This window comes from Sylvia atricapilla, chromosome 26 (genome assembly GCF_009819655.1).
Source record: "Sylvia atricapilla isolate bSylAtr1 chromosome 26, bSylAtr1.pri, whole genome shotgun sequence".
NCBI classification, from domain to species: Eukaryota; Metazoa; Chordata; class Aves; order Passeriformes; family Sylviidae; genus Sylvia; species Sylvia atricapilla.
In genome coordinates this window covers 3,985,197-4,001,919 of record NC_089165.1, presented here as the reverse complement: position 1 = coordinate 4,001,919, position 16,723 = coordinate 3,985,197, and the positions used below count along the sequence as shown (strand labels likewise).

Sequence of the window (16,723 nt, the reverse complement as noted above, 5' to 3'; positions counted from 1 at the left end):
TGGGGTGGCTGCCTCAGCTCCTGCCGTGGTGGCACAGGGTCACCCTGTGGTGACACTGTGCTCCCATCCTAGAGAGGTTTCCTTAATTTGGGAGAGGGAAATGCTTTTTTTTTTTTTCCTTTATGAGACCCCGTGGTGGTCAGGCTCGCTGTGGGTGTGGAGGGAGGTCTGGGGATGGTTTGTGGGGTGTCCCCAGGCTGGGGGAGCCCCAGTCCCTTTTACCTGAGATCCCTCACTGCTGGGGACAGGTCCCAAAGTGCCACATTCCGGAGAACACCAGAGCAGGGAGCAGGTTTCCCCTGGGAGCCCCGAGGCCTTTCCAGCTGCCCCTGACCCCAGATCCAGCTGAATTTGATCCGGGGGAACCACCAGCCAAATCCCAGCGGATGGCAGGCGTCCCCCTGGCTGCCTGGGTTCACCTCCAGCTCAGCTCCGTGCTGGGGGACATTTGCTCCATTTAGGATTTATTTGTCACTCTGCTGTGGCCCCTGTGGCTCCCTGGGGATCAGGGGGGGCTGAGGGGTCATACCCCACGTCCCTGCTGACGTTCCAACAAGGTTTAGGTTTCGTTCCCATCCGTGGGACACGTGGAGCTGCTGCTATTTGATCCGCCCCGGTCTTCCCTGCCATGGCACTTGGCTGCCACGGGAGGTGGCGTGACTGGGGCTGTCCCCGTGTGCAGCACAGCCACGGGGGCTGCCCATGGGGAGGGGACACGGAGCCCCAGCCAGGCCCTGTGTCCTGGGGGGACTTTGGGCTGTGGCTTTGGCTGCAGAGGCAGTGGGTGAAAGGATGTATGGAAATCCTATAGCCCCGGCTGTTCCCCAGCCAGGCAAAGTTCACATAGTGAGAAACCTTCCCGGATTCTCTACGTGCCCAGGGGTTGGGTTTCACACTCCCAAAAGGCTCCTGGAAGTCACTGGTCATTCACCCCAGCCAAGGAGCTGCAGCAGGGGATCTCACTCACGTGGAGGCACAAAAGGGCACCAAAACAGCCGTAAAAAAAGCAGAATTTGGGGTGTGATTCATGAGCCTGCTAATCCTGGAGCCTGTAGGAACTGGTGTTGGGAGTGAACGGGATGTTCACTGGGGGGATTCCAGTGCTGTGATGTCACCAGGATGTTCTGCTCCTGTCCCCTCACTGCAGCTGGAGCTGCCACCACCCTGTGACATTTCCCTCTGTGGACAGACACCAAAACGCCTTTTTTAGGCTTCAATTTCTGCTTCCTGGAGTTTGGCAGGAGGTGGGAGCGAGGGCTTTTCCCTTATAAGTCTTTACAAACCCTAAATGCTTTTGCACAGTTTAAACCGACCCCTGAAGGCACAGGGAAATCCCATGGAAAGCAGAGCTGCAGCCCTGGGATCCTGTTCCTGCCAGGGAGCTGAGCTGTGGGGAATGCTCCGTGCAGGAACCAGGGTGACAGGTCACAGCAGGCTGTCCCTTTGGTGCCACCAGAGTGGGGTGGGTGTCCCCAGGCACGTTTGATGCTGCACACCAGGAATTTTCCCTGTTTGTAGCCTGGGGAAGAAGCCAGGAGGTGCTTGTCCTGGCCATGGCATTCCTGCTCAGGACAGCTGGAAAATCACTGGAGTAAGACAAGGACAAGATGGATCTGGCTCCTCTCTGGGTTTTTGGGTGACTCCTCATTAATCTGTGGCAGCTGCTTTTCCAGAGCACTGCTTCTAATTCAGGCCCCCAAATCCCAAAATCTTGGGAAGATTTTCCCCCAGCTGAGTTATTTCAGTGCCTGAGAGCATTCAGTGTTTGTATGGACAGGGATGGCACTGCCACCTCTCCAGCTGAAATTTGGGTGGTGGTTTAGCTTTAATGCCTGAAATGGTTCTTAGGGAAGCAGTTTTCATTTCCCGTTCCCTGAGGAATTCCCTCCCCAGTTCACCTCATGGATTTAAATTCCCAAACTGAGCCATTCCCACCTGGCTGGGGCCTCTGTGAGCACCCAAACCCATCAAATGACACGTGGAAGGAGCCTTGAAGCCACCCAGGGCTGGAATTCCAAACACCCAGGAAAAAAAGGGGGCTGTTTTGTGCTTTGGATGAGCTTCAGAGCCATTTTTATTGCAACAAAGCTGAGTGATGAATTAAATCAGGACCTCAAAAGGAGACTGAAGTGGATTTTGACTGAACTGAAGATGTTTTAACAAGCCTTGCACGAAGCCCTCCTGTCTGCAGGAGCAGCCAAGCAGGAGCTCTCTCATTTTCCCAGCACAGCTCTACTTGCTCTGCTATAAAAATGCTGTTTCCAACTTCTCTGTAAGCCAGTGGAATATAAAATAATTACAAAAAAAACCAAAAACCAACCCCCAAAGGCCCCACCGAGGCGATCCTGTCCATGTGGTGGGAATAAGTTATCCTCAAATTTTCAATTATATACAGAAGGGACTTGCCAAAGGGCAGTGGGAGAGGAGTTCACACAAATAACCCCAATTCCCACTTCCAAGTATTATTTACATCGCACTGTACACGGATTTTCCAGATCTTCCCAGACCCTGGAAAGCAGGAAAGGAAAAAGGGTGAGATCCAGGCTGCTCCCAGCACAATCCCTCACGTTCCTGCCCTCTGGATTTTAGTTACCTATGAGCAGTTCAGGAGCTTGTTGTGAATATCCTCAAAGACTTGGTTGTAGAGTTCATCCCTCGACTTCAGGCCGTCTAAATAAACTGGGAGGGAAAAAAAAAAAAAAAGGGGAGTCAGGCTGGGGCTTCCCATCAGAACGAGATTTTGGGAGGTTAGTTTTTAAATATTTCATATTTTACTGAGCCAAAGGACAACTTGTTTGTCTATGGGAAAACCAGAACCATCCTGAAAACACAATGGCCTGTGAAATCCTTATTCCATTATAAATTCCTTTTTAATTTCTTTATCCCCTCTTAAGTCCTTAAGAGTACAAAGCAGAGGGAATAAGTTCTTAGCTCTAGAACTGCCTGTATTTATCCAAAGTAGGCCAGGATTACAACTCGGGAGTAAAAATAGCACCCTGCATCATCCCAGTGTGGAAAGTTTCCTCGAATGAAATCACCCAATTCCTTCAATTCCAGCTCCAAGGCTGAAGGATTCGTGTTTTGGGAAGGACTCACCCACATCCACTCCACAGTCCTCCATCTCCTTCCTGTGTTTGAGGTACATGGGCCAGACGTGGCCATCAAAGAGGCCTGGGGGGTCAGGGACCGTGTAATTCCGTGTACTGGGGATACAAAGAGGAATGTCAGGAGGGGCTGGGCTTTAGGAGAAAAAATAAATTCATGGAAAGGATTGGAAAGGATCAGCACAGGCTGCCCAGGGCAGTGGTGGAGTCCCCATCCCTGGGTTTGGAAATGATGGATGTGGCACTTGGCGATGTGATGGCTGGACTCCATCTCTTCTCCAAGCCCCAAGCTGTGATCCCAAGTTCCCTTCCTCCACTTGTGTTAAATTTCCCACTCTAATCCATCCAATTCCATCCCAGAAACTGCCAATTTCCATCCAATTTCCATCCCTGGAAGCGTCCAAGGCTGGGCTGGAGCAGCCTGGGGTAGTGGAAGGTGTCCCTGCCCATGATGAGGTGACCTTTAGGGTCCTTCCAACCCCAACCATTCCATGATTCCATGAGCAAGAGCAACACAAAGGACCTGAGGGCAGGGCTGGAGGCACAGGCAGGAATGTTCTCACCTCCTCCTCCTCTTGCACTCGTCGTAGGGCACGGCCAGGTAGTACCGAAGGTCAAAGAGCTCCACCAGAGGTCTGGGGAGGGGACAAGGACACAACGGGGAGATCTCACTTTGAGTGACAGGAAACATCACCCCAGACACCACCAAAATCTCTCTGCCTCTAGAGGATTCGTGTCTGTTGAAGACGACTCGAGGGTCAGTGCTTCCCTCACGGGTTTGTTAACTCAAAACCACGGAAAACTTCTTTTTCAGGTCACAATGGCCCAAGTAGGGACTTGTCCCACCCAAACAGCTGCCGCTGGTCCTGAGGGGGATCCCAGGGGATCCTGTGGAGGATCAGGCACTGGGCTGGGAACCCTGGCTCTTCCTAGGTCATTCCAACATCAGTTTGCAGCAAAATCTGGGACAGGGCAACTCCTCAGCTCATGTTCATGGACGTGTCCAAGGCCAGGCTGGACAGGGCTTGGAACAGGATGGGCTTTAAGGTCCCTCCCAAACCATTCTGGGATTCCGTGTTCCTCCACAAAAATCCAGGGAGTTGTCTCTGCCCCACTGTGCTCCTCTCACTAAGCTCAGTGCACCAGTGTTAAACAAGCAGGGGAGAGAACAGCTCCTCAATTCCAGGAGAAATTCCAGGCAGGGAATGGATTATTTCCTTGTTCTCACCAAGCTGGGGAGATGAGGGGAAGCCTGAAAAAAATCCTGCTCTGAACCTCCCCTTGAGTTCAAGGCTGTGCCCTAAATCAGAACCTTAAATTCACCTCACTTCTACATTTAGGAGTTAATTTTACATTTGACAGCAGAAAACCCTCCGGGGTGAGAACTCAGAGCAAGGCAGGGAGGGGAAATTAGTAACAGGGAGTTTTTTTAGCTCCAGCACGAGGGATTTAAGGAGCTCCCCTGGCAAACCACGAAGAGTTCTCCAAACCTTACTTGTAATTATAAAGCAGGAAGCCTTCAATGACCAAGACATGGGGATCTTGGGAGGTTGGCTCCCTGGAGGCAGGTGTGACATTCACCCCGTGGGAACGGGCAAACTTCACGGGGTTCTCAATCCAGGCCCGCACTGTGCTCACCATTGCCTCCATATCCAAGGAATCCAACACTGCTCAGGAGAAAAAGGGGGTGGGTGGGAAAAAGGGACACCATCAGACACCAAGCAAACACCACGGGCTCGGAAGTATAAAATAGATGGAGCACGGTAAAGTTACGATTTTACGGATATTTACTGTTAAAAGCTTTTAATAAAAGGAAAAAAAAGAAAAATACTTAGGAAAAGAATATACGTTACTGCATCCTATAAGGGAACACTGCTCTTACCATCCCATTGTTTAAAGCCGTCTTCCCCGACTTCTATTTGATCTTGTGGCTGAAATATAGTGAGCAATAAAACATTGCTGCAACCTCAGCGGGATCAGTTCCCTCCGATGCCATCAGCACCTGGCCACTACTGCAACACACACACCCACCCCTGGGGCTGCAGGAACATCCACATTCCCACCTTTCCCCAACCCCAGGAGCTCTGGGAAGGTCTTTTGGCTCGCTCAGATCGCTTTGGATAAAGATTTTTATGTTAACAACTCGACACGTTGTTTTGTTAGTTGGCAAAACGTTACAGGGCGTTGTTTATAAATCAACACGTAGGAATTTTAAAGTGCAGATGGTTAAATAAGTGCTAGAATGTACATTTTTTAAAAAAGAAGAGGTATTTGAGCTCCTCTAATAAAAATTAGCATAGCAGCACTTCGGTTGCTCAGTTGCTGCTTTCCTCTTGCTGCCATTCACTCAGAAGAGAAGTTACAGGTTTTTATGGAAAATCAAACAGAATTCCTCCCCCAGGGGCTCCTAAGTGATCAGATCTGAGCACACGATGCTGGGGCTGGAAAATTTAATGTTTTGGGGATGTCCCACAACTGCTCCAAGCCCATTCCTGCAGCTCTTGGACATCCACATCTGATGGGGTCCAGGGATATCATAATTCCCATTAAATAGTGCAGGGTTTACTCTGCACTCCCAGGCAGAAGGCAGTGAAGGTCTTCTGCTTAAATCTCTGCAATATTTTAATTGGGTTTTATCAAAGCTCCCCCATAAAACCCCCTTTCTGTATTTAAACCTGCACGGAGGTGCTTAAATCCTAAAGCATCACTTAGCAGGCTCATTCTTAGTTTAATAAAATAAGGTGGGAAATCCCAATACGGAGCAAATCATTCATGCAGAGCACAGTAAATAACCTCTGCCTGCAATCAGTACTAAATTTAAATCTGTTTTTAACACTTAAAGGTGGCTTTGCTGTGACCACTTTGAGCTGGGTCATGCCCAGCTCCTATGGCATTTATAAAGGTCAGGAACCTCCCACCTGTCCAGTCATTTAAAAATTAAATATATATATTAAAAAACACCCCCCACAAACCCAGAAAGCTTGTGGCTCCTAAGCTGTCAAAACTGACTTACCCTGCATGTACAACTAACACTGCAAGGAAGTGGGGGACTCGACTTACCTTGAAGAAATCGTCCTGATGGACCACGCAGCAGTTGGGGAGCGCCTTGACGAGCCTGTTGGTCAAGGTGGTTTTGCCCCCATTGGTGACCCTGCACGGAGCGGGGCGAGACAGAGGTGGAAGAATCGCATTAGAAAAAAAAAAAAATATGACACTGTCACTGACTCCCAGTGACAAACACCGGGACAAACAGCGCTGAAGGAGCCGAGTCCTGAGGGATCCGAGCTCCTGAGGGATCCGAGCTCCTGAGGGGACGCGAGCCCCTGAGGGACCCCGACCCCGCTCATTTGAATTTCCCGCCCCTCCAGCGCCCGCCGCCGATTGGCTGCCACCACCTCGGCCCCGCCCTTTCCCTGGCTGCTAATTGGCTGTGACCACCCCCGCTCTCTCGGTCCCGCCCCCTTCCAGCGCCGCGCGCCCGCGCTCGGCCGCGTGTAACGGCCGCGCCGGTTCCCGCGCGCGCGCAGCGGCGGCGCTGAGGGGAGCGCGCGCGGGGCCGCCATGGCCGCCACTGCCGGTTCCTCACGGGCCCTGAGGGGAGCTCTGAGCCGCCATGGCCGGTTCCTCACGGGCCCTGAGGGGAGCAAGGGGCCGCCATGGCCGGTTCCTCACGGGCCCTGAGGGGAGCAAGGGGCCGCTACTGCCGGTCCCTCAAAGCCATGGGCTCCTGAGGGGAGCTCGGGGCTGCCATGGCCGGTTCCTCACGGGCCCCTGAGGGGAGCTCTGAGCCGCCATGGCCGGTTCCTCACGGGCTCCTCAGGGGAGCTCGGGGCTGCCATGGCCGGTTCCTCAAAACCGCGGGCTCCTGAGGGGAGCTCGGGCCCGCCATGGCCGGTTCCTCACGGGCCCTGAGGGGAGCAAGGGGCCGCCATGGCCGCCCCTTCACAGCCGCGGCCCCGAGCTGCCCTCGCTCCCTCAGACACCCATAACCCCTTCAATGTAAAAGCCTTGAATAATTTCCCTCTCATTCGTCTCATTCCTTTTTTTTTTATAATTATTTTTTCATTCCGAGGCTGTATAAATGCCTCGGTCGCATATTATGAATATATTATCACTGTAATAACCCGCTCACTGTCCCATTTCCGGAGCCTTCCCGCCGCACTCTCACCCCGTCCCAGCACAAACACACTTTATATCCTGCTTTTTTAAAAAAATTAAAATCAATGCCCTTTATACAGCACCACCCCATTTTATTAGAAACAGGATTTTCTCCCTCTTCGTCTTTCAGAGAAAAATTTAAATTTTTTTTTTTTCTATCTGGCCTCTAAATTTACTTGAGAGAGGGTTTTTGCCATCTCAGCATCCCTCCTGTTAACCTTATAAAAGGATATATAAAACAGTGGAAAAAAGTATCTCTAAAAGATATATATAAACATGCAAGTATAAACATGTATATATAAATATATATATAACACAAATAAATACATAAAATATATATAAAGTGTATCTAAAATACAGATAAGTCTGAAAGGATGTGCTGCCCTGCAAAACTCCGTTGAAGCAGCATCCATAATTTTAACCCTATAAAATACACATAAAATTATATATAAAATAAAAGTACATCTAAAAGTATATATTAAGATAATTATTAAAGGACATATAAAAGTGTGTGTCACCCTGCCGAGCTCTCTGTATTTAAGCATCACGAATTAAACACTCAGCAAGTTGCATCATCTCTCAAACCCTGTATCCTGGATATTAGTTCATTCCCTAAAATAAATAATCCCCATTTCCCGTAAAAAAAAAAAAAAAAAATTAAAACATAAAATAAAACATAAAATAGCCCAGATTTTAGCGGGAACTTACCCTCCGATGCCTATAATATATTTCATTTTGCCGAGCCGGAATGTGGCGAGAAGGATGGGAAGAAAAAAAAAAACCACTAAATAAAATTTGAGAAGGCTGAAAAAAACTTTTTGAGCGGCACAAAACCCCTTCGCTGTCCCTATTCCCTCCTTCCCCTGCTCCTGCTGAGCCTCTCTGAGCCTTTCATTGAGGAAAAAGGCGCTTTTTGGGGCGGATTTATAGCGCCGTGTCCCCGCCCCGGAGGAGCCCTGTGACCATCATGAGCCGCGATGTCACGTTCTGGGCAGGACCGGCCAAGCCTCAATGTCACATTTTTGGAGGGATTCAGCCAAACCCTCCAAAAGCACATCCTGGGGGGTTTAAACCCCTTAAATGTCACTTCTTGGGGGGATTTAACCTCCCAATGTTACATTTTTTGGGGGGGGTTAACCTCCCTCAATGTCGTGTTTTAGAAGGTTTTAATCTCCCCAGTGTCACATTTTTGGAGGGATTCAGCCAAACTTTCCAAAAGCACATCCTGGGGGGATTTAATCCCCTTAAATATTACATTTGGGAGGGGTTTAACCTCCCAATGTTACATTTTTGGGAGGGTTTAACCCCTTAATGTTACATTTTTGGGAGGTTTAATCCCCCTAATGTCACATTTTTGGAGGGATTCAGCCAAACCCTCCAAAAGCACATCCTGGGGGGTTTAAACCCCTTAAAAGTCACTTTTTTGGGGGGGTTAACCCCCCTTAAATGTCACATTTTAGAGGGTTTTAATCCCTCCAATGTCGCATTTTTGGGAGGTTTAACCTCCCTCAATGTCACATTTTTGGAGGGATTCAGCCAAACCCTCCAAAAGTACATCCTGGGGGGTTTAAACCCCTTAAAAGTCACTTTTTTGGGGGGTTTAACCCCCTTAAATGTCACATTTTGGGGGGGTTTAACCCCCAATGTTACATTTTTCGGGGGGTTTAACCTTCCTCAATGTCACATTTTAGAGGGTTTTAACTCCCCAACGTTACATTTTTGGGGGGTTTAATCACCCCAATGTCACATTTTAGAGGGTTTTAATTCCCCAATGTTACATTTTTGGGGGCGCTCAGGCTCCCAATGTCACACTTTGGGGCAGTTTTAACCCCTCAATGTTACATTTTAGAGATGTTTAATGCCCAAATGTTACATTTTGGGGGGGATTCAGGCTCACAATATCACATTTAGGACAGCTTCAACCTGACAATGTCACATTTTATAGGGTTTTAAACCTCCAATGTCACATTTTAGGGGGGTTCAATCCGTAGTGTCACATTTAGGGCAGTTTCAACCTCTCAATGTCATATTTTAGTGGGGCTTAACCCCCCAATGTTATATTTTAGGGGGGTTCAACCCCACAGTGTCACTTTTTAGGGGGTCTCAACCCCCCAATGTCCCATTTTAGGACGATTCCCACCAACCCTCAGACATCACAATTTGTGGGGAACATTCACCCAACCCTCCAAATCCCATTTTATCTCATTCCAACCCTCCAACTCCACTTTTTTTTTTTTTTTTTTTTTTTTTTTGAGGGGGGATTCAACCCTTCCAGTATCCCATTTTTTCGGGGGAATTTCACCCCCACCATGTCCCATTTTGGGGGCACTTTCAGCCCACCCTGCAATGTCACGTTTTTGGGGGCTCATTCCACCCCCGTGTCACCCTCTGGCCCTGCACCTGTCCCCTCTCCCTGTGCTGGCCCCGTGCTCTGCCGTCACCCAACGGGGCCAAAAATAACTTTTTGGCCAGCTTTTCCTTTTCCTAAATTAGTCATGGGGCAGGTGGAAATGTCACCCCCTCTGCCATCCCCTCGGGAGCCCGGGGAGTTCTCCGAGGTGTGCGGGATATAATTTTTTTTTGCTGTCTCCCCTCTTTTTTATTCCCCAATTCTCAGCTGATTACTCTGAAATTATCCTGAAATTTATCCAGGGAAGGAATTTTTTTTTTTCTCTAAACTCCTGGCGGAAAAAAAAAAAAAAAAAGGGAATTAAATGATTAAATTTTTTTTTTTTCCTTTTTGGCCAAGCTGTTCAGAGAAAAGAATGTGGAGTGAATCTTCCTGGAATTTCTCTTTACAAGGAATTTATTGAACAGTTTATTTTTTGTAAATAGACACAAATTCCTGACCTATTACCTCTCCAGAGAGCCTCCTCCTCCCCAGTTAACTCACATAAAATAAGGCTTTTTAAGGTAAGTTAACTCTGCACCCTTTGGCACCTGTGCTTTAATTTGAATTATTCCAGATGTTTCCTAACTGGGGTTCTCTGAGTGACGTCAGGATTTTCAACAATACTTTTTGAAGTTTATAATGTGCATTTTTTAAATAATATCTTGCCTCGTTCTTCCTTTTTATGGAACCACACTGTGGCAGGATTAAAAGGTCACTGTTAAAAGTATTAAAAGTTCCTTGTCCTAAAGTGGGTTATAAAGTGATGGAAAAAACAAAACCAGTGACACCAAATTTGGAGGTTTGGGGCTGTCCTGTTTGACATTTTGCCTTAGGGTCTTCAGTTTTTACAGTGTAAAATCCAAAGATCCAGGATTTCAAGGGAAATTTCTGAAGGAATATACATAGATTTATATATAAATAGATACATTTATTCAGATATTTCCTAATTAATAAAATATAGGATCCTCCAGACCGTTCTGGCATCTCCTTTGCCTCATTTTATCCCACTCCTTTTTCATATCCCCATTACTTTCAGGATGTTTTTCCTCAAATTGTGTTTGACACCATTAACTTTGATTCAGACCTGCTCCTGAGCTGGGTTTAACTTGAATTTTTCTCTTTCTCTTTCAGGCCTGAATAAAACGTTTGTGGCCCCAAACCCCCTTTGGCTCAGCCCAGCTGTGTCTGCTGAGCTAAAATAAAAATACAAACGTTATTTTTTTTTCCTTCTTCAAAGCTGTTTGTGCTCCTCAGCCACCAGACCAAGGCCAAGTGCTAAAACGAGCTGCTCGTGAATAAACATGAGCTGCAAATGAACTGTCAGTTTGAACTGTCAGAGGTGAAGATTCTGGAGGTTTTGCAGGGCAATTATATATTTGTTAATATTATTATTAGGGGGAATATTAACAAATTATTTGGTTGTTTCACTGATTCCAGGGAGAAAAAATGATCATTCCAGAAAAATCTGGAGCTTGGATTCTCGAGTTTCAGTAAAGTTGAATCAGAGAAGTTGAATTTCCAGCCCTGGTTGGCATTTGCAGGGTGTCCCCACATCAGCTGATGAAGGTAAATAAACTGATCAATTGTCCACAAATTAGCTCCTACTCAAAATATTTATGCCTTTTATTGTTTTTCTCACCCATCCCTGGCCCTAGGAAGTTGTCTGGGTTAAGAAATCCAATCCCAGGGATTATTTTATTACATTTGACCTCTCGTAAAGAGAAAAAAAAAAACCAAGAGGCTCCAAAATTGTGTCAAAGGTCCAGGAGGACAGTGGCCACCTCTGCTCCAGTTCTCTTTGCACTCTTGACCTGCTAATCCAAATATTTTTAGAAAAGTTGCATCCCAGTGAGTGAAATTTGGATTTTGCCCTGTTGGATTTGCCTGCAGGGACGTGGCTTGGAAATACAGGTGAGGTTTTTACCCTTGGGGAAAAGTAAAAAAAAATGAAGATTTGTATAAAAAAACTGTATAAAACCCCCAATTTTTAGTGTTGGAAGGAGACAATAACTGTGTTGGGAGCAGAAGAAGAGGATTGTTTGGGGTCAGGGAATCCAGAGCAGTGTCCCACTGACTCCAGAAGGAATGTCAACACTCCTGTTCCTTCTGGAAATGGGAGGGTTGAAGGACACGGGGCCTGGTTGTTGCTCTTGGGGGTTTTTGAAGCTCACAGCTGCAAACCTCATTCCTGTCAATGTAAAAATCATTTCTCCTCGGTGTAAAACTCCTTTCTCCTCATTGTAAAAAACTCACTTCTCCTCATTGTAAAAGCTCCTTTTCCTCAGTGCAAAAACTCCTTTCTCCTCAGTGTAAAACTCCTTTTTCCTCGGTGTAAAACTCATTTCCCCTCAGTGAAAAAACTCACTTCTCCTCAGTGATAAAAACTCACTTCTCCTTACTGTAAAAGCTCCTTTGTTTTTTCAGTGTAAAACTCATTTCCCCTCATTTTAAAGCTCACTTCTCCTCAGTGTAAAACTAATTTCTCCTCAGTGAAAAAACTCGCTTCTCATTGTAAAAGCTCCTTTTTTCCTCACTATTAAATCTCATTTTTAAACCTTTTTTTTCCATCCTCTCACTGCTCCTCTGGCTTATTTTTTAGGCTCCCTGGTTTATTTTTTAGGCTCCTCGTGGTGGTTTTTTCTCCCTCTCCCCTGTTCCAACCCCGCTGGGAGCTGGAATTCACCCACATAACTCAAATTCCCAGATTCCTGCCTGGCCTGGGAGCTGCTGCTCCTCTGGAGGTGCCTGCCTGTATTTGGAGATCCCAAATTCCAGCTGTCCCCTCCCTTCCCAACAAAATCCATCTCAGCCCAGCACTGGGGGCGTTTCATCTCCAGCCAAACTTCACTTAAACCATAAAAAAAATCACCCAAAAAACGAGTTATGCAAATGCCAAATGTTGTCAGAAAGGCTTTTTTTAGCCCCGTTTCTGTCGGGCATCTGAAAGTTCCTTTTTTTGGGGGTTTGTTGGTGGCAGAGGGACGTTATCTGCCTGACACTTTCCTCACACAAATGCCATTCACCAGGGGAGCCTGAGCCCAGGACGGGCCACGGTCCCTCCCCAAAATGTTATTTTTAGACTACTCATGTTTACTAAAAGCTCCCATTTAATATTCTTTCGGTTAAATTTAGCAGGTTTAGGATTTGTGGAGCCGCCGGGACATTATTCCCCTGGGATTGTTTAGTTTCTGGGTGCCCTGTGACCTTTCCTGTGACTCATTCCTCCTTCTGCGGCTTTAATTCGGGATTTTAATCCTCCTCTAATCATAAGACATTGTTTCTGGGATGAGCAAGGTCATGCCAAGGTTGTGCCTGCCCCAGGGGATGTCAGAGGCGAGAAATGGGAATTATTTTCTCTCGGGAATGTTGAAATTTGGGGTTATTTATTCTTCTGGGAGGGTTGTGGCTCAGAGTCCTCCTCCAAGGCTGGGGAGATTCCCAAACCCTTTGTGCTGGAAGGAGAAAAAGGAACACAACCATCAAAAAAGGGAGAATTTTCTGTGAATCTCGGCCCCTGCAGCAGCCCAGAAAGAGGGAAATGAGGGTGGTGAAGAGCGGAGTTAATCCGCGGGAGGTTTCAGCGGCACCTTTCTCCTGGTGGCTGCGGCCAGGAGCTGCCACCAGCACGGTGACATTTCCCTGCCCTGGGGACAGCAGCTCCTGGGCCACCACACACGGGTCACATGGAGACAGGAGCAGCTGTGCCCGCGAGGAAAAGGCAAGGAGAAAAAAATAAAAAGAAAATAAAAATAAAATTAAAAAAAAAAGTATAAATTGAAATTAAAAATTTTAAAATAGAAATAGAAATAAAAAAGTATAAAAATAATACTAAAAAAGAAAATGAAAATTAAAATTAAAAAATTAAAAATAGAAATAGAAATAAAAATAAAAAGTAAAAATAGAAATAAAAATAAAAATATAAAAATATATCAAATTAAAAAAAATAAAAATAAAAATACATAAAAATAAAAATATAAAAATATACAAAATAAAAAAATAAAAAAATAAAAATAAAAAACCATAAAAATAAAAATAAAAATAGGAACAGGAATAAAAATAAAATAAAAATATAATTAAAAATATGAAAATCTAATAAAAATAAAAATAAAATAAATATAAAAATATGAAAATCTAAAAAAATAAAAATAAACATAAAAATAAAATAAAAAATAAAAACATGAAAATCTAAAAAAATATAAAAATAAAAATAAACATAAAAATAAAAAATAAAAATAAAATAAAAATAAAAATAAAAATAAAAATAAAAATAAAAATAAAAATAAAATAATCTCTGCTCCAGGAGCCTTTGGAAATCACCCTGGGACAGGCTGGGATTGTTGGGGACCTTTGGGTCCTGGTGGGGCCAAACAAAAAGCCTCAAACAAACCCCGAGCTGCCCCGAGGTGCCGAGCTGAGGGACCCAAGGAAAAGGAGGGAACTTTCCAGCCCTTTCCTTCTTTTCCTCTCCCACCATCGCTTTGTTTTCCTCGCCGTGATTCACTGAACGAATCCCGAAAGATGTGAGCGGTGTGAAAATGGAGATTTGCTGATTTTCCCCCGGCCAGGAGTGACTCAGCCCCAGGCAGCTGTGAAACCATCCCCTGAAACCATCCCCTGAAACCATCCCCTGAATCATCTCCTAAAATCATCTCCTAAAATCATCTCCTCCATCCACAGTGAAACAGAACACTTTAATTTTAATTTTACTAATGCTTTAATTTGAATAGTGCTTTAATTTGAATAACGCTTTAATTTTTCTAATGCTTTAATTTTAATAACGCTTTAATTTGAAGAACGCTTTAACTTGAAGAATGCTTTAACGTTATTCAACTCTCCCAAAGTTCTGGAAGGAATAAATAACCCCCAAATTGAAATCCACATCTCCTTTTTTTAAAAATGGATAAAACGAGGCAGGATCAACCTCCCTCCTGATAACTGGGGAGAAATCCTCCTTATCCTGAGGATGAGGCAATTCTGATTTGTGTCTGGGACATCAGCCAGGATGGGAACCCCTTGGGAATATTCCGTGCTGGAAGGAGTTTTCCTGGAGATTTCCCACTCAGGAGCTCAGTCACTAAGAGGAGCCCGTGGGAGGAGAGATTCCCACTCTCTGACAGCTCAGGAGATTCCAGCTCCGAGCAAAAACATGGATTTTTTCACTCAGCTGCCCAAGTTACATTGAAGTTGGGTTGGGAAAAGGTTTTTCTGGCTTGGAGGCAAACACAATTTTTTTTTTTTTTAATTATCCCAGAATTTAAAAAAAAAAAAATCCAGAATTTTAATTTTTTTAATTTTTTTTTTTTTTAAATAAAGAATTCCTTCCCCACCCTCTGGGAATTCACTGCCTGTGTCCTGTCCCTCCATCTCTTATCCAAATTCCCTCTCCAGCTCTCCTGGAGCCTCCTCAGGCCCTGGAAAATCACAATTTGGTCACATCAAAGCTCCCACCTGGTTGTTGATGCCATAAATTGAATATTTGAGCGACAGAATTGCAACCCCCAGAAAGTTTTTCTGTAGAAATTAAAAAATATATATATATATATATATATATATAAGCAGAAGAAAATGTTATTGATCCTGATAGGATTTTGGGGTGGGTTTTTTTGGGGAAAGAAAATAAAATTAGGGCAAAAAAATCTGCTTCATACAGGCTTACAGCACAGCTGTAGCCCTAATTTAAAATTAATTTCAATTAATGTGTGTTTCCTGAAAGAATTCGCAGCATGACTCCAGCAGTGTTTGTTAGAGGATGAGATTTGTACATCTTCCTATTTCCAATTCATTAATTATGTTAATGATTTATCTGAACCCACTCAAATTAGACATCTCACTGTAAATAGTTGGGGTTTTAAATATTAAATAATATTAACTAGTAATAATATTAATATTAAAAAGGGGTTATTGGGGGTTTGGTGGGGTTTTTTCCCATTTAAGTGGCTTTGGGTTGGTTTTTTTTGAGTGTTTGGGTTTATAATTCCATTTCCAGTCGTGGTATGAACTGGATTATAAAAAGAGATGGAAAAATAATATAAGATTAAACAACTTGAGAGGAGCAGGGTTCTGTGCAGGTTGATAGAAACCAAAGGAAAGGAATTTTTTCCATGCCTCTTTCCTAAAGCTGAGGGAAACTGGGAAAGAATCTTCCAGAACAGGAGTTATTTTAGTAAAAAACTCTTGGAATTCTGCAGTGTCAGAATTTCCAGGGAGGTTTTTCAACGCCTTTCATCAAGGGAACAACATCCAAACAAAAAGGAAAAAAAAAAAAAAAAGAATTCCCTCATATTTTCCACATGAAGCCAAACCCTAAATTAAAATCTACCCACAGAAGGAAGGCTTGGCTGAAGGATTAGTCTCATTTTAATTGAATATCCACAGATTTTTTTATGGAATAATACAAAGCAAAACTCAGGGTACAGATGAACAGTCCGTTAGCACAAACCACCTAATTACAACCACTGCAGAAAAAAAATGACATTTCACACGTTTGTACAGTGGGGTTGGGCTGGAAAGGAACAATAATAATAATAATAATAATAATAAAAATAAAAAAAACCCAACCGTGGGGTTGTGGTTTATTGTCGTGGTGAGTTCTCAATTCTGCTTCACCAAAAACCTGCTGCCAGGAAGGAAGGAAAGAAGGAAATACAAAAGAGGAAATAAATGTGCTTTTTTGTTGTGTTTAGAGCCAGTTTTTTGGGGTTTTTTTTTGTCCCTTTCTCCTGCTCCAGGCCAACCCCAACTCATCACCATCAGCCTTTCCTCGACTCCTGGGTCATTGAAATCCTCTAAAAAAGAGGATTGGATGCCTTGAAAACCTTTCCTGGCCATTTGTGGGGGATAAAAAAACCAAAGAGATGGAAAAATTACCATGAGGGCAGCTCTAAACATCCACTCACATTTACACAGAGAAAATAAAAGGGGATGGATTTACTCCAGGTGTGGTCCTTTGTGAACCACAACAAAAATAAAAAAAAACATTTCTGGGCAATCCCAAACCTGGAGGATTGTGTGTGGAGAAAAAACCAAAAAAGTTGGGATTTTTCAGGTTGAATCGAGGTCCAGCCATGGA

At 44.7% G+C, this 16,723-nt stretch overlaps 1 protein-coding gene across 1 annotated transcript; it reads right to left on the bottom strand.

The window, feature by feature from the left end:
* Positions 1 to 2,236: 2,236 nt before the first annotated feature.
* On the bottom strand, positions 2,237 to 8,157 carry NMRK2 (nicotinamide riboside kinase 2). The gene is given in 9 exon segments (XM_066336075.1): positions 2,237 to 2,508; positions 2,594 to 2,679; positions 3,097 to 3,203; positions 3,668 to 3,739; positions 4,600 to 4,771; positions 4,987 to 5,035; positions 6,165 to 6,255; positions 7,971 to 8,110; positions 8,113 to 8,157. Coding segments are annotated over 8 exon segments (762 nt in total). The 3' UTR covers positions 2,237 to 2,508.
* Between the last annotated feature and the right edge of the window lie 8,566 nt (positions 8,158 to 16,723).